At 37.1% G+C, this 20,311-nt stretch overlaps 4 protein-coding genes across 4 annotated transcripts in view; all 4 read right to left on the reverse strand.

The window, feature by feature from the left end:
- Window positions 1–20,311, reverse strand: part of LOC134841495 (regulator of nonsense transcripts 2-like) — a 66,138-nt gene that overhangs the window by 36,775 nt on the left and 9,052 nt on the right. The gene's annotated exons all lie outside the window — the stretch shown is intronic.
- Window positions 1,756–3,191, reverse strand: LOC134841442 (retinoic acid receptor RXR-beta-B-like). The gene has a single exon (XM_063857438.1). The coding sequence runs from the start codon at window positions 3,045–3,047 to the stop codon at window positions 1,839–1,841; it is 1,209 nt and encodes a 402-aa protein (XP_063713508.1). The 5' UTR covers window positions 3,048–3,191; the 3' UTR covers window positions 1,756–1,838.
- On the reverse strand, window positions 9,490–16,277 carry LOC134842249 (uncharacterized). The gene is made up of 3 exons (XM_063858510.1): window positions 12,826–16,277; window positions 10,145–10,356; window positions 9,490–9,823 (listed from the first exon to the last, which is right to left on the reverse strand). The coding sequence occupies exons 1-3, from the start codon at window positions 16,106–16,108 to the stop codon at window positions 9,563–9,565; spliced, it is 3,756 nt and encodes a 1,251-aa protein (XP_063714580.1). The 5' UTR covers window positions 16,109–16,277; the 3' UTR covers window positions 9,490–9,562.
- LOC134841819 (uncharacterized) lies at window positions 16,396–20,236 on the reverse strand. The gene is made up of 2 exons (XM_063857857.1): window positions 16,834–20,236; window positions 16,396–16,499 (listed from the first exon to the last, which is right to left on the reverse strand). Exons 1-2 carry the CDS (start codon window positions 20,114–20,116, stop codon window positions 16,396–16,398), a joined length of 3,387 nt encoding a protein of 1,128 aa, XP_063713927.1. The 5' UTR covers window positions 20,117–20,236.

The raw sequence follows: 20,311 nt of genomic DNA on the forward strand, positions 1-20,311 counted from the left end.
TTCAAACTCTTGAAGGTTTTCGGAAGAGATCTCATGTTTTGTAGTAAAAATTGTTTGCTCGAATACATACTTTAAGGCCCCTTAAGAGTTTTTGCTGGTACTTTCTGATAGATAACTTCGAGGAACGGCCTGTAATTTTTCCTACTTGTGCCTGAGCAGTTTTAAACTTAAATGAATTTTCAATATTACGCTCTCTTTGACTTGTGATTTTTCGTTTTGTACCTTTTGTGTAAGAATTACTTTCTTTGCAGTTTCTCCGTTGATTTACAAAGAAATTTGATGAGTAAAACTAAATTATTAGACAGAGAGAAAGAAGATTTGATCAAAACATACTTTTTTTATGATTGGTTTTGAACCAAAAATTGTTTTGAAGGACGCCTGGACTGACTTATGGGTTGCGTAAGCACACACCAGTCAGAGCTGCTTGCGTAATTACAAGCAGGGCCGACAAAACACCTTGCGATAAGTTCATCGAGCACCGATTCGAAAAAAAATTAGCTCACTCTCAATTTAGCAAAAAAAAAAGTATCGAGGAACTTCATAAACTTAGAAAAAAGAAAAATAATATAGACTACCCAAAAAGAAAAAGAAACCAATGAGAAAATTCCCTTTTCGCTCTAATATACAAGTTCAATTAAAAATACTTCAAAAGTTAAACTCAGTGAGTTTTGCACAATTCAATATAAGTAACTCAAAGTTTAAGGTTTCAGTTCCTCATTGTTGTAAAGGAGCAGATTGTTTTTGGGCAGCGTTGTCTTTTAAATGGCGGAGACATTTTTTGCCCAGTTGCATCCTGTCTCGCAACTTGAACATATTTTCTATTCAAAGCACTATTCTCAAGCTTTTTCAGTTCATCTACACTGTTTATTTTGACATATTTTTGCCATTTCTCCCGTCCTCATCGAAAACGAAGCCACACAGTTATTCGTGACGGTCTCGAGACCCATCTGCTTTGCAGCTGCTTTCATTTCTGCTTCTGCTTTGGGCAGCGGGTCGTTTAAGTTAATCCCTTTTTTTTACTGGGTTAAACTTTTTGCGCAAAATTCGCCTGCTGTTCCATATTATTGAGTTATCATCAAAGTACACAAACATGCTGATGATACTTGGCAAAAAGTCCTTGTACTCCCCAGGAAGAATGTGGCACGACTTCATTCCTTCTAATTAAGGTTGGGTTAGCAAAGGTTGGGTTAGCTGTAATGATAAGCCCTTGCGTGAGTATCGCTCTTGGGCTCTGTTCCATATTATTTTGATTTTTTAAAAAAAAAATTTGATTTGAATTTGTCGATCACCCGTGATTTTTCAAGTTCCTAACCTCTTTTTCTAGTAGGATCGCCTTTTCGTCTGCTATTTTTGTACTCACGGAACCCGACGATTGAGCTGTCTCCAAACAATCACGAACATCATCCTCAGAATCCAGTTTTAACGAGAATAGAAAGATAATTCAAAATAAATGCTTAATATTTAGGATCAAACAATTTCAAACTATTTAAATGCTTTCTTTGAAATGACCGTTGGAATTTAAGTTCAAATTCGAACTATTTTTGAAGCTAAAATCAGTGAAGATCAACCGACTGTTTTTCAGACGATCAATACTCTAACTAAAATTTAAAAAGTACAAATCCCAATTCTGAAACAAATATTAACCGCCAGTTCTCTTTTATTTTGATATTATCACAGTCCTCCTGAACGAAAATTCCTCGCATATCTAGAAATTACCCTAATCACATAATGTTTATTGAAGTTGTAGAAGAAAAATTAATTTAAAGTTTTCTGTTCTATGAGAAGGGATAATAATTTACAAAAGCGTATAATATCAATAAATTTGGCAGTTTGTTTTATTAAGTACTAATATGACCTGTTATGGAGCTAAAAAAATTAACATTGATGCCTCCCGCAGCCTCGAATGACGAGCAAGCGTCCAATGCTTTCAAACTGACTGATTTGATAGACGATAATAACTGCACCAATTTGCAAAATCTAGGACCATCGTTTGGGAATTTTGACTTAACATACCGTTTCAAGCACTGCATTACTCTGCTTTGGATAAGCGAGGCTGTATTTTGGCTACTGGGGTCAATATTTGGACACCTGGCAAAAGTCAACAGAATCGCCTGAATTAAACAAAATTCTACCTTGCTCAGCGATACTTCTCTGGTATTTTGGATGAAAAACAAGTTTCGCGCTACTAGATCTCTATCTATGCCGAGTTCAATGGTCTCTTCTTTACTCACAAATTTCGAATCAGTGAGTCTGAATTGGTTTTCATACGGCAGCGATCTCCATGCCAGTCTAAATATTATAATTTCTGGGAAGCAATTTTTTATCAGCGCCATTTTGTCATTAGTTGGGATATCTGTGAACCCAGGCACATTACCTGCCCACTTCACGATATCCCGTAGCTCCCCGTAGACCGCCTGAAACATGAAAGCCAGTCCTTGCTCCGTAGTTCCGAGAAGCTGATCATCCACTGGACCCTCTGGCGTACCTGGCGGGATCTTGTCCGCTTCGATGTGGGTCAAATGCTCAATTAACTGGTCGTCTTCTGCGGTTAGAAAATACATGTTTTCAGGTACAGTTGCGGTTTCATTAGTTGATGCTTGTCTGGTTGAATGCTTCGAAGCATAAGATCGGGAAGCATGACTTGAAATTAACCTCGTCATTCTTCGCTTTTTAGCTCTCGACACGTAATTGTCGTTCCTAATTAGGCCTGGGTTCATTCCAGTGGATATACACGCATCGAATCTACATTTGCGACAACTGTTCCGAGTAGAGTGGTCTATTACACACCTTGTGACTCCATTTACAACAACTAACGTTGGTTTGTCCAATGTCGGAGAATTCTGTCTGCAATTGTAAGCCAGTTTCATTTGGATTGTGCGCTTGAAGAATCCCTTGCATCCTTCACAAGACAAAACACTGTAGTGTTTGCCAGTCGCCACATCTCCGCACACTTTGCATACCGACTCTGATCGTATGTCGCCTTCATGGTTGCTTAAATTGTCGTTCGTTGAGTCATTTGCATGAGACGATTCCGGTTTTAAGTTCATTTCAATTAGTCCTCTTCCTAAGATGTCAGGGTTTGTTTAAAAGGAGCTATCGTGGAGGCAATTGACTAAAATCAGTCGACTGAAACTCATTGGAGTAAAATAGTAATCTGGTGACATCCTCGGTCCTATTCGTACCATTTCATGGTACCTCAAAAGTTCATTATACTTACTCAAAAGTTCCAACATATTCAAAATTAAATAGACACATAATTTTGAATTAAAAAAATCATTACTTGCGAATGTCGTTAGTTAAGAACTGTTGACCGAGTCTACAAATTTGTTCTGAGCCGTTTCAAAGCTGAGCAGTAGACGAAACAGATTCTCGAATAATATTTAAGAGACTGATAGCAGCAACCACCTAATACAAGATTGAAAGCGCCTTGCGTAAAAACAGAAAAAAAATCCGTTTTTGAAACTTCAATGCTACTATTTACCATACTAACTAATAATACGTTCGCTAACTCCTGAGCATGTGAGACAATGGGTGTTCATGAGTTCCTATTTACAAATGCTGAAAGCAAAGAAGAATGCTTAACATTATCGGTTTTTGCAATACCGCGCACAAAAACTCTTTCAAACGTAACGAAGCAAAAAAAGGCCACTAAGTCGATATTAATTAAGCCGAAACTTAATAAGCCGATAAAAAACGAAACAAAGAAAAATAAAAAGAAATTTTAACAAAGCGAGCTGGTAAAAATACAAATTGAAAGCAAATTTCGATTCAGCCGGATTTTTAAAATGCTTAAAATAATTGCAGTAAAAATTGTTTACAGCTAAAACAAACGATTCTCAGCCGTGGCAACTAAGCCGACAAAACATAAGCAGACAAAAAAGACCGAAGCTTTTATGAACCGGAACACTAACTGTTTAAAAAAACGGTTCCAGGTAAGATTCGAACCCAGGGTAATCGCAAGGGTAATTAAAAAATTAAAAACTAGCAGTCAAAGTGAAAAACTACGACGCAATTTTTGGTGAAACGGACCAAAAAAAAAGTTTCCAATATATAAAGATTATTTCAAATATAACGATTATTTCAAATATAACGATTATTTAAAACTATTTGAAATAATGACCATCAATAACGAATAAACTTATCGAGCGGCAACTAACGAAAAATTTATCGAGCGGCAACTATGCCGACAGTAAACAAGGTGATAAAATATAACCCAAAACCAATCAAGCCACAAAACTTCAAAATGAAACAAGGATAGCCGGTTGTTGTGCAGGTAGCGCTGAATGTTCCGACCATTTTCATAGAAAGAAAGAAAAATTCTTTAAATGTATGTCCTTTTTTGTGGGTGGTGTGATTCGAAAACTAAACGATCGCGTAAAAAGTTAGTATGATAGCATGATGGGCATGATCCACATTTGCCTCCAAAAAATGAGAAAAAAGCAAAAAGTGAAAAAACCTAGAAGTCCAACCTACATTCATAAATAGTTTTTTTTTATAGTTTTATTCCTAAACGACTAAAAAACAGTAAAATCCTCAAAAAAACAATTTGCAATCCCCAAATTCAATAATAACATGGCAGGTCGGACGAACTTACAACACACGTTCGATATTCATTTAAAATTCAGCTCGAATATTGTGCAACATCTTTGATATGCTAGATCGTGACAAAAAAAACGACCATGATCTACCAACGGCAACTTTCGATTCAAAAAACTTGTTCACGCCAATATTATCGATGACGCGAATTTTCTTTTCTGGTGATGTGGATAACTCTGAAGACATGGCAGGACGAGAGATAACTGGACAATCAACGAGATCATACTTCCAGATGCTACAAAAAGCCTGCTAGCATCATTTGAACCGCAAATCTTTACCGTCTCAAGCAGTTGATTTACATCTATGCCAGATGCGCCGGATGGTTGATTGGATTTGAATTTATAGCTTGCGGATTCGAACCGCAAATCATTGACGTCTCAAGCAGTTGTTTTACCGGTATGCCGGATAAGCCAGATGGTTGATTGGATTTGGATTTTTTAGTTTCCAAGCAGTAACAAAGGCGAAAAAACATGAGCAGAAACCCTTCACGTCGAACAGAATTAAAGAAAGTCGAATTTCCCCTCAGAGCACACACACGCGTACAAAAACTTTTTCAGACGTAATGACAAAGCGAGCTAGTAAAAATACAAAAAATTGAAAACCAAAATTTCGATTCAGCCGCATTTTTAAAATGCTAAAAAAAGTGCAGCAAAAATTGTTTACAGCTAAAATAAACGATTCTCAGCAGTGGCAACTAAGCCGACAAAACATAAGCAGACTGAAGGTGCAAGATACAATACAAAATTAGAATTCCAATAATATCACGGTAGCAAATATCTCCACAAGTTGTTTACGGGAAAAAAGTCTATTACCCGGTTGCAATACCCTTGCTATCGCAAGGGTAATCTAAAATTTTAATAAAAGAGCAGTCAAATTAAAAAACTCCTACGCAAATTTTCGTGACACGAACTAGTAAAAAAAATTCCAAAATATAATTATTTGAAATTTTTCATATTTTTGTTTTCACTTTTACATAAAGGATGCGGATCTGAGAAAATATGTCGACTCACATATTCAACACAATCAAAAACGAATAAACTCATCGGGCGGCAACTATAACTAAAAATTTATCTAAAATAAACATCCATAGCTAGTTTTTTATTAGTTTTATTACTAAACGTCTAAAAAACAGTTAATTCTTGAATAAAACAATTTGCAATCCCCGTTTTCATGAACACAGTGACACTTCGGACGAACTAACAACACACATTCAACATTTATTTAAAATTAACCTCGAATATTGTGCAATATCTTTGAGATGCTAGATGGTGACAAAAAACCGACAATGATCTACAAACGGCAATTTTCGATTCAAAAAATTAATTGACACCAGTATTATTTGATACGCGATGTGGATTACTCTCAAGAGAGGCCAGGACGAGAGATAACTTGCAATTGTGAGAAAAAATCCACATTGAAGATTTCTGCTAGTTTTCTACGGAACTGGACTGTACCATCAACGAGATTCGCTCGAACAATCAGCAATAAGTTTGATATGTGAGATGGTGACAGAATAACCGAAGATGAGCTACAAACGACAATTTCAATTTCAAAAAACTATTTGAGGCCAGTATTATCGGTGACGCGAATTTTCTTTTTATGGTGATGTGGACAACTCTGCAGACATGCCAGAACGAGAGATGACTTTCAGATGTACAATCAACGAGATGATACTTCCAGATGCTACAGAAAGCTTGCTAGCAACATTCAAATGTGCTTAAATAATGGAAAAAAAACTAGTTGGAAAGAACTCAAAACAATGGTTGTGCACCATACTTAACCAATATTTTTGATATACGAAAACGAAAACCTTCACTGTTTTTTTTTCTCTGAATGAGATGGCAAATCCGCTTAATTTACAGAATTTAGCATGGCTGCGAAACCTGTTTATGGATCGTTCATTTTTCAGGTAAAAACCATTCCCAGTTGAAACGAGGAGCGTTCATACTTTGGTTCTATGCGAACTTTCTTTGAGCCAGTCAAAATTGGTTGGTAAAAATCGAACCGACGACATTGCTCCTTGCCACTCTTTCGAGTGTGATTTTCAAGTTCTTTTCGAGTTCTTTTTCGAACAAACACTTCAAATGATTATACAATCGATAGTTTATCACTGCTTTGCAACAATTTAGATAAGGGACTGGTATTTTCTCTTAAATGCGTAATATCTTTAATTGAATATAGTTACTTTCGCCTACATATCTTTAATTGACTACAGTTACTACAGTTACTAAAAAGTGGTTCCGTCCAAAAATCGTAATCCGAAAATTTTTGATGCAAACAAAAAGCATATCCATCAAAAAAACCGGATGTATCAAATGGAACATTCGATTGCTTGCTAAAAAAAACAAAGAACAAAATGAATGAAAAAGTTAAGCTTGAATGTTCAAAAAACTTACATACAAAAATTTCAAAAAATAACACTATAAAAAAGAAGAAAATTAGTTCAAAAAAATCGTTGAATTATGTTATTTGCTTAGTCACTGCTAAGGTCAGAGGAGGGAATTGCTCAAAAACGGGCTTTATAAAACAATAAAATATAACCAACAGAGAGTTGGAAAAGAGTCGATTAACGCAGGGAAACAGAAAAAAAACTGGCTTATTTTTTTGTAGAAAAAAAAACTTTCGAATGGCAGTAGTAAAATATATGGCATTCAAGCTTTTAGAATTTCAAGAACAACTTATGGTTGACTTTTCGATAAAACTAACCCAATTTGAGGAAATTGGATCAATAACTTACTTGACCTTCACACTTTAGCTAATCGGCCAGTGGAGTTTGCCTTCCATTTAACAAAGGAAAGGAGCTTACCTTAGAAATGAAAGAAAACAAAAACCAATCCGCGAAAAGTTACAAGATTCGAGAATTTTGTTTTAGTTTTGTGCCTTTTTATTGGGTTCCGTGGCAAAAAAGCTACCTAAACGGATTTTATCTTGCTTGTTTGCTTTGTTGCATATTTTGACAGGCCAATCTTTTAGCATAAAAAGTGAAAATGGCGTCTCTTAGCAGACAACAAAACAATTGACGCAGAAAATAAGCAATAAATAGTTCATGCCAGTTTAAACTGTAATGATTGGTTGTGAAATATTGGTGTCCCACTGTTTAACCCCACGATATTTAACCCCCTATGTTTACACCCCCTATATTATAACCACGTAACATGATAACCCCACAACAATTTAACCCCCTTTTAATGACGATAATTTGTTTCAAATTAGGTCCTTTTTAAAAGTACAGGAGTAGTCCAATTAAGTCTACTACTTGAGGCCTGAAAAGTTAGTCCTAATTCAATTGATGCCTCTAGCATCTTAAAAATAATTGCATTTCGATTAGTTAGAGAATTAACCCCTCACTCACGCGTTTAAAACAGAGATAACCTACATGGTGCTAGTTGAAGGCAACCAAAGACGGTTGTGAGTTTTATAAAAATCATACTGCCTATTTCTTTAACCATTTTTATACTACCCTATCAGATCAGATATAACGTTTGAAGCGTCATTCCATTTTACTTTATCTTCGAAAGACAAACAAATGCTAGTGGTATCAGGCCACGAGTATTACCTCAAACGCAAAAACAAGACAACAACAAATTGAAACTACTCGAAGTACCAAACCCATAAATGCCGCGCAACAGCGATTACAGATGGAGAAAAGTTTATTGAAACGAGGGGTCAACATAATCACGATATTTACACGGGCAAACCTGATGCTCGACTAGTTTTGAAAAACATCAAGGATCTAAGCGGTAGTAATACTCCAACCTTCGCAGTCGCAACGGCCATTCAGCCCATTACAGACGACATTGCCACTCAACCAGCCCTACCAACTAAAGAAAACTTGAGTCGCACCGCACAACGAGCGCGCAAGCAAAGAGAAGAAGTCTTACCAGTCTCCCCAGCAACAAGAAGTTTCGAAATACCCGAACTTTTCAAAAAAATTTTCAGATTTGACAGTGGGCAAAATGATCACGAGAGGATTATTTTATTCGGCGACCCTGAAATGCTACGAGTGCTTGAAAAATCCAACGTTTGGTTGGCTGATGGAACATTTAAAGCCACCCCGAAAATGTATTATCAACTTTACTCCATACACGTTAGTTTTCGAAAAAACTAATCAGTTTTGCTAACTAATTTGAATCATGTCGGTCGGATTCGTTTTCAAGTTCATATCAAAGTCTAGATTATCGGCAAGGTCATTTCTGTTCAAATCTAAAACGCATTTAGCAGCGTGCATGTTAATTCATTTTGGTTCGCAAAATTTTTCGCAATTAAAGCTTTGATGTTTACCGACGATATGGTTCCGAATCCCTTTCAAGTAAGTTTCACTTTGATTCTAACAATTGGTATTAAAAAGGGGTTAAAATGTAGTGGGGTTAAGAAAAAGGGGGTTACAAAACACGCGGTGATAAGCTTGGGAACCGAAATATCAAGCATCCTGTCCTCCGCGCACCGTTATAGCCCTGGCCCCGAATGTAAACGCAACAGGGCGAAGCTGAGCGTTTAAAGTAAGCGGTCTGACTTTTCACCTACTTTGAGTCTGTTAGAAGATTGGTCTGCTTCAAATACGGTTGATCTTTATTTCGGATCATTTGAAATTTTTAAACTTGAGGACCACAGCATTTCCGAACAACAAGTTAACTGGTACCAATAATTTCGACCCCTATAAAGCTTAACTTTACGGTTAAGCATAGACGAACTTTGTAAGGAACACCCCCCTTTTTTTTAATAAGTAGAAGGGGATAGTTAAAAAGATAGCAAGCGGCTTTCTGCTGTCCGCGAGTATTGATTTTTTCAAAAACTGCTAGTCCAAAAACAAGGAGCGAGTTCGTAATACACATTCTCTTCAGCAACTTAACCACCAGTGCTTATTCTACGGCAGTGAAAAACATTCTTCTGGTTAAATATATTTAATTTAAGGATAATTGATATTCAGAAGGCTAAAACAGATTTCAATGTGAGAGGATTAAGAATACTAATATCTATTAATCAAACGTATGCCTCTGGGTAACAAGGGCGGCTGACTTGGCGGTCCAGGGGCTCTCATTTGCAGCATCACGTTTCCATTTTGCTTTTGGCCAATCATAACATTCGTATCTGCTCTTATCGCTGGCATTCGGTTGGCGAAGGGCGAGTTTGCAACTCGTGTGTACATTGGCGCCGTGATTTGACTTGGCTGTTGTATCATTGTATTTGCAAGCATCAGATTAGGTGACTGAAGTCTTCCATTGCTGGGCTAAAAAAAAAGAAAGTTCTTCGCGTATACAAAGTGAGCTTCTTGAAGGCTAAGTCGAATAGAAACATTCTGAAGTGTTCAAGATTTACATTATATAACCCCCTCCTCTCTATATAGATACTCGAGTCCACTATTTGATGAGTGTTAAATTTACATTGCACTGGGTGCGTGCAGATAATTCAATCTGATTGACTGGAAACTCGACCTTGAAACCAAGTTAACATCATCCCACCAAATAGGGTATAGGGAGAAGGATGTCAATTTGGTCTCGATGAACATCATTACTTTTTCGAAATGATGAGAGAAAAAAAACGTGATTACCTGTCCTTGAAAACCCATGCTTTGTCGCACACCAAAATTTGACGCCGCAGCTTGTATTGGCATTTGATTTGCTGCTCGAACAGGCGCTTGGGTTCGCATGTTTATTCCTGGCCTCTGAGTTGGTGCAAAAGATTTGAAAGGCACTGGTGCACTCATACTATCAGTAGCTGAGGGCGAAAACAATCGATTCGGTATCAGTTTATCCGCTTCTTCTAAAATGAGACAAAACATAATATCAAAACATATCCAACAGAAAGCTGGAAAAGAGTCAATGAACGCAATTAAACAGAAAAAAAACTGACTTGTTTCGAAGAAAAAACAGATGCCATTGAAGCTCTTTTACATTCTAGAATTTATGATAGGCATTTTTTAAATAATAACCCAATTTGAGAAAACTGGATCAATAGGTCAATCTTTTATTTTGTTGGGAAATCTGATAATTAAATACCATTCTCGAGATAAGAAGTCGATCACCTTTTTCGGGACCTTTTTACTTTCGCCAATCGTTAGTGAAGTTTGCCTTCTTTTAAACAATGAAAATGAACTGAACTTGAAAGAAAATCAGAAGTCAAACCGCGAAGAACCAAAATTTAGCCAAAAAAAACAAGCCCTATATAAGAGTATTGTTTTCACGCTCATGACTCTCAAACTTTCGATGCCCTAAAGCTGCAACCAAAATCCCAATTTCAGAACAGACTTGTATACGCAGCTGTTTTGCGGGGAGTGACGAGAAATATACACGAACGCCTAAAACGTTGGTGAATTAATCATAATCGACAGCAGTTGCCTTCAAAAAATTGTCCCAGTTTATTTAGAAAATTTTTTTTGATTTTTAAAAACATTTTATTACCAAGAAAGCGGTTATTGGGGCTTCTAATACCAGTTTTCCCGAGTTAAATTACCTTTTACAAGTATTTCAAGGAAAACATCCGGTCAAATTTTGAGCGCACGCTCGCTTTACTTGCTCGAAATTAGGCCAAAGAAAAGACAAAAAATTTAAACACATTGGAGACAAAGTTCCTCCCCATTTTCAATGGTCGGCACCAACAAGCAAACATCGATTAGCGCCAATTTGCAGCACGTTCTAACTATTTGAAAAAAAACAGCAAAAAACTTGCTTACAGCAAAGAAACGATTAGTACCCAATAGGTTAATTCTGGCTAAAGACAATTGTTATAAATTCAAATCAGTAACTTGTACATAGAGACAATGCGGACCTTTGTACCACTTGCAAAACAAAAAATATCCCAATTTTAGGGAGCAAACAAAAAGTGCAAATTTTAAACTTTTCTATAAGTTCTTATTTATTCAGATACAACCAATTTCTAACGTAGTTACGATTCATATCAGGCACATTTGCCAAACTTAAAAGAAATCATTTGAAAAATGGGATAAAAATCAGGTTTTTCGAAACATTTATCATCAGATAGAAATCTAAATTTTGAACAATTTTTTAAGGCAGAAGTAATCATTAAAGGCAAGACTCCATTCATTGCTTTTTTTGTGACTAAGAAAAAATAAAAGAAACTATTTTTATTGGAAAAAAAACATCTTTCTTAAATCGCATTTCACATGAACATATCTGAACCATTACGGGAACATATCAAACTAATTTTAAATTATAGTAGATACTGCTTTAACTACCAGTAAAGTCCGTGCTGAGACTGCCAAGCCGACAAAAAAATCAGAAGACTGACAATTTACCGACGTTTTCTGATGGCCCGACCCAAAGTAACAGATAAAGACGCTGATTTTGAAATAATTGAAAACCACCCAATGATTCAGTGATTCTGTTAGACAAGTTGTTAATCTTCAAAAAATCCATGTTCGGATTTGACAACGCTTGCAAATCGCACGCGTAATATTGATAAAAATTGTGTAAATCAGAAGAAAAATCCAAGTTAAGGCAACTACTTCGGCAACAAAAAACAGCCAACAGAAATGGAAAAGCGTCAATGAAAAAGGAAAAAAGCTAACTTCATTTTAAAAAAACGTCAACTTTCGAATTCCAAAGTAAAAAATAAAGCCTTATACTTTGAACTTCAAAAAAAAATTCAGATGAACACTTTTTTTATTAAAACAAACTCACTTAGAAAAACTGGATGAAAAGGTGAAAAATTTCATTCCATTGGTAAATCTAAAAATTAAAAAATCGATTTTCGAAAATGGAAGTCGTTCACGTTTTTTCGCGCCATTTGTACGTTTGTATTTGGAGAATGCAATTTACCTAACCTTCAGCAGATTAAATGGAATTGAACTCAAAAAGTGCATTATACCTGCGTGCATGCGAAAATTCACTAATATGAATGAATGCGTATCTGTGGTCATTAGAGCATTTTTGACTTTCTGAAAAAAAAAACAATAAAACAATCACCAAGACCTATATAAGAACTTTTACTAATTTCAGTGATTCTTAATAAGCAGCTCATTATTTGTACAAAGTTTTTTTTATTCGGAAAAGAAGAGTTCCTGGCCGAATTTGAAACTTTGATCTTTGTCGTGCCAGACATGGACTTTGCGTTACCTCTGCGCGATATGCAAAGAATTTAATTTTGGGTTTCTTTTTATTGCAAATTAGGCTATTAAATGATTCAGTGATTCTTAAAAAAATGTTAACCTCAAAAAAAAACATATTTTCCGATTTGATAACGCTAGGTAATCACAATAGAAAGAAAACGAACCTGGATCGTTGTCCACTATCTCAACGGGAATTCCGTCCACAATGGAAGAACGTAGGGCATTCAAAGCGTCTTTTGAAGATTGATACACAATAAACGCCACATGATTTCTCACAACTACTTTCTGAATAGAACCGTAGTTTGAAAAATGCTCCTTTAACTCATCTTCAGTTGTGTTTAACTTCAAGTTCTTCACCAAAACTGTACTGGAGCCTTCTGGTTTCTTGTCATGTAAAATATCATCAGGCAGTACCCAATCTGCACAATACGATTTGTAACCTCCCCAAGAGGGTATTTGTTTAGGCTGCGTCTGAGCTATTTGTCTGCAGATTTTCGCATTATGGAAAGAATCGAATGATAAAATGCAGAAACCAGAATTAGCACCATTACTGTTCGATTTATAAACTAAGTCACAGTCTGTTATACCCGTATAGCACTCTGAAAAAGCTGATAAGATTTCTGTTTCCGACTTTTCTTTAGGGATATTGCAGAAAAACAGTTGATTGAAGGGAACCTCTCGCTTCACGATCATTTTATGCCTCGGTCTGATAAATCTCCCGTGCAGTAATCTCAAAGCTCGTTCAGTTTCAATCCTAGTACACATAGTTACAAAACAGAAACCTTTATTCAAACCTGTGTTCGGGTCCAACAGAACCCTGAGTTCGAAAATGTTGCCCGCTTCGAAGAAAACAGGGATCAGATCGTCTTCAAAAACATCACAGGGTAGTTTACCCACAAATAATTTGCAATCCTGGCCTGGATTTTTCATATGGTAATCATTTGGTGGGCCGAAACACCTTATACACGGATTGCTCTCGTCATAGTTATATCTTGTAACCTGTATTAACTCAGCTAACTTTGCATAATTCGGCTGCATTTTTGTAGGCGTATATTGGCCTTCCTGGTGCGGCACGTAATTTGAGGGACCAGCTCCACAAATTATAATTTGATTCAAAGTGGCTACCTCGCTATTAAACGAGCTCGCGCTTTCGTTATTGCAATTCAGCGACTGCTGTCGACCTGCACGCTTTGACGACATTTCACGTTTGCTTCGTATTTTTATAGCACCACTGGGCTTAGATGGAGGAGGAATACTTGGAATTGGCGTGGATTTAGGAAACGGTGTTGATTTACTTAGACTTGCATCCGACTTAGCCATGAATGGTGGATTTGATGCTGGTTTTGGAGCAGCAGATTCGGTTTTCGTCGTTGGTACATCAACGGATCTATTCGGTCTCTCAAAAAAGTCGTCGGCATAATCAAACTGTTCGCCTTCGTCTTTTCTCGGTTCTGCCGTGGAAACAAATGCAGACATATCTATGATTGAAATTACTTTCTCGTCTTTCATTTTGATTGGCTCTGATGTCGCGAAACTTGCTTCAGTTGTACTTTTATCAGATGAAAAATCTTCAAACGGAATTGCAAAATTTCTAGTATTCGATTCCGGTTTGGTTTCAACTTCATTTATTTCACTTTTAACTTCTGTTTCTTCTTCTGGGCTGACAATATCACTGACGCTACTTTCGACATTTTCAATGTTTGACTCTTCGATGTTTAATTCTTCTTCTTTCATTTCTTGTTCTTTTTTCAAGGCCAACTTTTCCCTCGCAATTTCTTCTGCCGATTGAGGTTTTTTAATTACAGCACCAGCTAACAATGTTTTCCCCTTCATAACAGCAAGTTTAACTTTACCTTTGAAGAACAAAGTCCTATTTCTCACTTTGGACATATCACTTTCTCGAAATTGTTGTACAATAAACAGACCCAATTCCTCTCCAATATCGGCTAAATTTTTGATAACATCCTCGCCGATTGGATCTGTTAACAATCCATCTGCATATAATTGATCCAGTTCTAGAACCACGTCCTCTGATATGCTAGCTTTCAGGAAATCTTTCGCTTGGGAGCAGAACCAATTGATTTCGTTTTCGTCTTCCTCGTCACTTCTCCGCTCATCTTCGAACTCACTTTTCTGATCTCCTTCGTTTAAAGTGTCATTATCATCAACTCCAATTGGTTCACATTTTGACGCAAATTCGGTTGTTTCGTCTTGACTTATTTCATTTTTACATTGACTTTTTATTGCAACTTCCGGCCTGACTGATCTACTTGAAAATTCTTCGCGACTCCCATTCACACGATTGGCTTCACCGACGCCAGAACTGTTTTCAAGTTTAGTAGAGATTGAATCGCCTTCAATAGAGGGCTCTTCTTTAACTTCTTCCTTTTTCAGTTCACTGAGTTCTTCCTTTACTTGTGGTGACACAGCTTGTAACGTTTTAAGAACCGCTGAGACTCCGAATCCAGCGGAAGCAGAAGAAGGCGGATGTGGCCTGTTGGCACAGCCCTGGTAGACAACGCTTTCGGAATCTGAACAATTTGAATCGCTGGATTCGCTGTCACTTTCAGGTTTAATTTGTAGCACCGTTTTGGGAGTGAAAACAGCTATTCTCCCTTCTTTTTCAGATTGCACCAGAAACTTAGAAAGAGCTAGGTTCTTTTTTATATCTATTTTTGGAGCTTTATTCGGCTTCAGAGACATGGAAACTGACTTTCGCTTCTTTAAACTATCTGCTGGAACTGAGCTAAGAATCGATGATTTCTCAGGCTTGACCTCAATTTTCAGATTTCGCAGAGGAGCTTCAGGTGCGACTGGTGTGAAATCTTTCTTTTCAAGAAGTGTTTTCAACCTTTCACGCATCGCTTCATTAGGATTTTTTACATCGTTGTCAGCAGATAAACTCTCATTAGTTTCATTCTTCACTTCTGCTGTGATATCGTAATCATCTTGATTGGATCTTTCGTTTACACTTTCTGTAACATTTGTCTCTTGTGTTTCAGTGGTTTCAGATGACAGACCCATTGCTAAATTCTCTGTTTTTACATCTTCTTGCTTCATCTTGACTTCATCCACACTGGCCTTGACTCCATCTTCATCGGGCTGGACGAATGCATTTGCCGAAGAGTCATCTATACCATTCTCTTTTTCGATGGTAGACTTAATTCGGTCAACGTTATTTGAAACATTTAATTTAATCTTGGTTGATTTGAAAGCAGCAGCTGAGCTATCACAGCTATCTTTTCGCTTTTTTTTCTTCCTTTTAGGCTCTTCTCGAGATTTGCTTTTCTTTTTCAATTCTCTTTTATGAAGCACCTGATCTTCCTCGCAAGAAAAACTTTCTTTCAACTTTCGTTTGTGCTTGTGATTGCTGACACACTCTGATGATTTTCGCTTGCGTTCATGTTTGAGCGTTGGCTGCTCTTTTTCACTGCCATAAGTATTCATTAATTTCAATTTCAGGGAGGATTCTTTGTTTTCCCGAACTCTAAGTTCAAGGCTAGTTTCCTTCTCGACAGCTTGCCCATGGCCATAAAAGTAACTCGCACTGGACTTCGATATTACACTTTTTTTATTAAAACAAACTCACTTAGAAAAACTGGATGAAAAGGTGAAAAATTTCATTCCATTGGTAAATCTAAAAATTAAAAAATCGATTTTCGAAAATGGAAGTCGTTCACGTTTTTTCGCGCCATTTGTATTTGGAGAATGCAATTTACCTAACCTTCAGCAGATTAAATGGAATTGAACTCAAAAAGTGCATTATACCTGCGTGCATGCGAAAATTCACTAATATGAATGAATGCGTATCTGTGGTCATTAGAGCATTTTTGACTTTCTGAAAAAAAAAACAATAAAACAATCACCAAGACCTATATAAGAACTTTTACTAATTTCAGTGATTCTTAATAAGCAGCTCATTATTTGTACAAAGTTTTTTTTATTCGGAAAAGAAGAGTTCCTGGCCGAATTTGAAACTTTGATCTTTGTCGTGCCAGACATGGACTTTGCGTTACCTCTGCGCGATATGCAAAGAATTTAATTTTGGGTTTCTTTTTATTGCAAATTAGGCTATTAAATGATTCAGTGATTCTTAAAAAAATGTTAACCTCAAAAAAAACATATTTTCCGATTTGATAACGCTAGGTAATCACAATAGAAAGAAAACGAACCTGGATCGTTGTCCACTATCTCAACGGGAATTCCGTCCACAATGGAAGAACGTAGGGCATTCAAAGCGTCTTTTGAAGATTGATACACAATAAACGCCACATGATTTCTCACAACTACTTTCTGAATAGAACCGTAGTTTGAAAAATGCTCCTTTAACTCATCTTCAGTTGTGTTTAACTTCAAGTTCTTCACCAAAACTGTACTGGAGCCTTCTGGTTTCTTGTCATGTAAAATATCATCAGGCAGTACCCAATCTGCACAATACGATTTGTAACCTCCCCAAGAGGGTATTTGTTTAGGCTGCGTCTGAGCTATTTGTCTGCAGATTTTCGCATTATGGAAAGAATCGAATGATAAAATGCAGAAACCAGAATTAGCACCATTACTGTTCGATTTATAAACTAAGTCACAGTCTGTTATACCCGTATAGCACTCTGAAAAAGCTGATAAGATTTCTGTTTCCGACTTTTCTTTAGGGATATTGCAGAAAAACAGTTGATTGAAGGGAACCTCTCGCTTCACGATCATTTTATGCCTCGGTCTGATAAATCTCCCGTGCAGTAATCTCAAAGCTCGTTCAGTTTCAATCCTAGTACACATAGTTACAAAACAGAAACCTTTATTCAAACCTGTGTTCGGGTCCAACAGAACCCTGAGTTCGAAAATGTTGCCCGCTTCGAAGAAAACAGGGATCAGATCGTCTTCAAAAACATCACAGGGTAGTTTACCCACAAATAATTTGCAATCCTGGCCTGGATTTTTCATATGGTAATCATTTGGTGGGCCGAAACACCTTATACACGGATTGCTCTCGTCATAGTTATATCTTGTAACCTGTATTAACTCAGCTAACTTTGCATAATTCGGCTGCATTTTTGTAGGCGTATATTGGCCTTCCTGGTGCGGCACGTAATTTGAGGGACCAGCTCCACAAATTATAATTTGATTCAAAGTGGCTACCTCGCTATTAAACGAGCTCGCGCTTTCGTTATTGCAATTCAGCGACTGCTGTCGACCTGCACGCTTTGACGACATTTCACGTTTGCTTCGTATTTTTATAGCACCACTGGGCTTAGATGGAGGAGGAATACTTGGAATTGGCGTGGATTTAGGAAACGGTGTTGATTTACTTAGACTTGCATCCGACTTAGCCATGAATGGTGGATTTGATGCTGGTTTTGGAGCAGCAGATTCGGTTTTCGTCGTTGGTACATCAACGGATCTATTCGGTCTCTCAAAAAAGTCGTCGGCATAATCAAACTGTTCGCCTTCGTCTTTTCTCGGTTCTGCCGTGGAAACAAATGCAGACATATCTATGATTGAAATTACTTTCTCGTCTTTCATTTTGATTGGCTCTGATGTCGCGAAACTTGCTTCAGTTGTACTTTTATCAGATGAAAAATCTTCAAACGGAATTGCAAAATTTCTAGTATTCGATTCCGGTTTGGTTTCAACTTCATTTATTTCACTTTTAACTTCTGTTTCTTCTTCTGGGCTGACAATATCACTGACGCTACTTTCGACATTTTCAATGTTTGACTCTTCGATGTTTAATTCTTCTTCTTTCATTTCTTGTTCTTTTTTCAAGGCCAACTTTTCCCTCGCAATTTCTTCTGCCGATTGAGGTTTTTTAATTACAGCACCAGCTAACAATGTTTTCCCCTTCATAACAGCAAGTTTAACTTTACCTTTGAAGAACAAAGTCCTATTTCTCACTTTGGACATATCACTTTCTCGAAATTGTTGTACAATAAACAGACCCAATTCCTCTCCAATATCGGCTAAATTTTTGATAACATCCTCGCCGATTGGATCTGTTAACAATCCATCTGCATATAATTGATCCAGTTCTAGAACCACGTCCTCTGATATGCTAGCTTTCAGGAAATCTTTCGCTTGGGAGCAGAACCAATTGATTTCGTTTTCGTCTTCCTCGTCACTTCTCCGCTCATCTTCGAACTCACTTTTCTGATCTCCTTCGTTTAAAGTGTCATTATCATCAACTCCAATTGGTTCACATTTTGACGCAAATTCGGTTGTTTCGTCTTGACTTATTTCATTTTTACATTGACTTTTTATTGCAACTTCCGGCCTGACTGATCTACTTGAAAATTCTTCGCGACTCCCATTCACACGATTGGCTTCACCGACGCCAGAACTGTTTTCAAGTTCAGTAGAGATTGAATCGCCTTCAATAGAGGGCTCTTCTTTAACTTCTTCCTTTTTCAGTTCACTGAGTTCTTCCTTTACTTGTGGTGACACAGCTTGTAACGTTTTAAGAACCGCTGAGACTCCGAATCCAGCGGAAGCAGAAGAAGGCGGATGTGGCCTGTTGGCACAGCCCTGGTAGACAACGCTTTCGGAATCTGAACAATTTGAATCGCTGGATTCGCTGTCACTTTCAGGTTTAATTTGTAGCACCGTTTTGGGAGTGAAAACAGCTATTCTGCCTTCTTTTTCAGATTGCACCAGAAACTTAGAAAGAGCTAGGTTCTTTTTTATATCTATTTTTGGAGCTTTATTCGGCTTCAGAGACATGGAAACTGACTTTCGCTTCTTTAAACTATCTGCTGGAACTGAGCTAAGAACCGATGATTTCTCAGGCTTGACCTCAATTTTCAGATTTCGCAGAGGAGCTTCAGGTGCGACTGGTGTGAAATCTTTCTTTTCAAGAAGTGTTTTCAACCTTTCACGCATCGCTTCATTAGGATTTTTTACATCGTTGTCAGCAGATAAACTCTCATTAGTTTCATTCTTCACTTCTGCTGTGATATCGTAATCATCTTGATTGGATCTTTCGTTTACACTTTCTGTAACATTTGTCTCTTGTGTTTCAGTGGTTTCAGATGACAGACCCATTGCTAAATTCTCTGTTTTTACATCTTCTTGCTTCATCTTGACTTCATCCACACTGGCCTTGACTCCATCTTCATCGGGCTGGACGAATGCATTTGCCGAAGAGTCATCTATACCATTCTCTTTTTCGATGGTAGACTTAATTCGGTCAACGTTATTTGAAACATTTAATTTAATCTTGGTTGATTTGAAAGCAGCAGCTGAGCTATCACAGCTATCTTTTCGCTTTTTTTTCTTCCTTTTAGGCTCTTCTCGAGATTTGCTTTTCTTTTTCAATTCTCTTTTATGAAGCACCTGATCTTCCTCGCAAGAAAAACTTTCTTTCAACTTTCGTTTGTGCTTGTGATTGCTGACACACTCTGATGATTTTCGCTTGCGTTCATGTTTGAGCGTTGGCTGCTCTTTTTCACTGCCATAAGTATTCATTAATTTCAATTTCAGGGAGGATTCTTTGTTTTCCCGAACTCTAAGTTCAAGGCTAGTTTCCTTCTCGACAGCTTGCCCATGGCCATAAAAGTAACTCGCACTGGACTTCGATATTACACTTTTTTTATTAAAACAAACTCACTTAGAAAAACTGGATGAAAAGGTGAAAAATTTCATTCCATTGGTAAATCTAAA

This window comes from Symsagittifera roscoffensis, chromosome 3, assembly GCF_963678635.1.
Source record: "Symsagittifera roscoffensis chromosome 3, txSymRosc1.1, whole genome shotgun sequence".
Lineage (NCBI taxonomy): Eukaryota > Metazoa > Xenacoelomorpha > Acoela > Convolutidae > Symsagittifera > Symsagittifera roscoffensis.

Bases quoted from the DNA above. Each gene is read 5' to 3' on its own strand.
- LOC134841442 (XM_063857438.1), bottom strand. From the start codon at position 3,047: ATGAACTTAAAACCGGAATCGTCTCATGCAAATGACTCAACGAACGAC.
- LOC134842249 (XM_063858510.1), bottom strand. From the start codon at position 16,108: ATGAATACTTATGGCAGTGAAAAAGAGCAGCCAACGCTCAAACATGAA. The intron at 10,357-12,825 runs GTTCGTTTTCTT...GTCTCATTTTAG, and splicing joins GATAGTGGACAACGATCCAG to AAGAAGCGGATAAACTGATA. The intron at 9,824-10,144 runs GTAATCACGTTT...CTTTTTTTTTAG, and splicing joins GCATGGGTTTTCAAGGACAG to CCCAGCAATGGAAGACTTCA.
- LOC134841819 (XM_063857857.1), bottom strand. From the start codon at position 20,116: ATGAATACTTATGGCAGTGAAAAAGAGCAGCCAACGCTCAAACATGAA. The intron at 16,500-16,833 runs GTTCGTTTTCTT...TTTTTTTTTCAG, and splicing joins GATAGTGGACAACGATCCAG to AAAGTCAAAAATGCTCTAAT.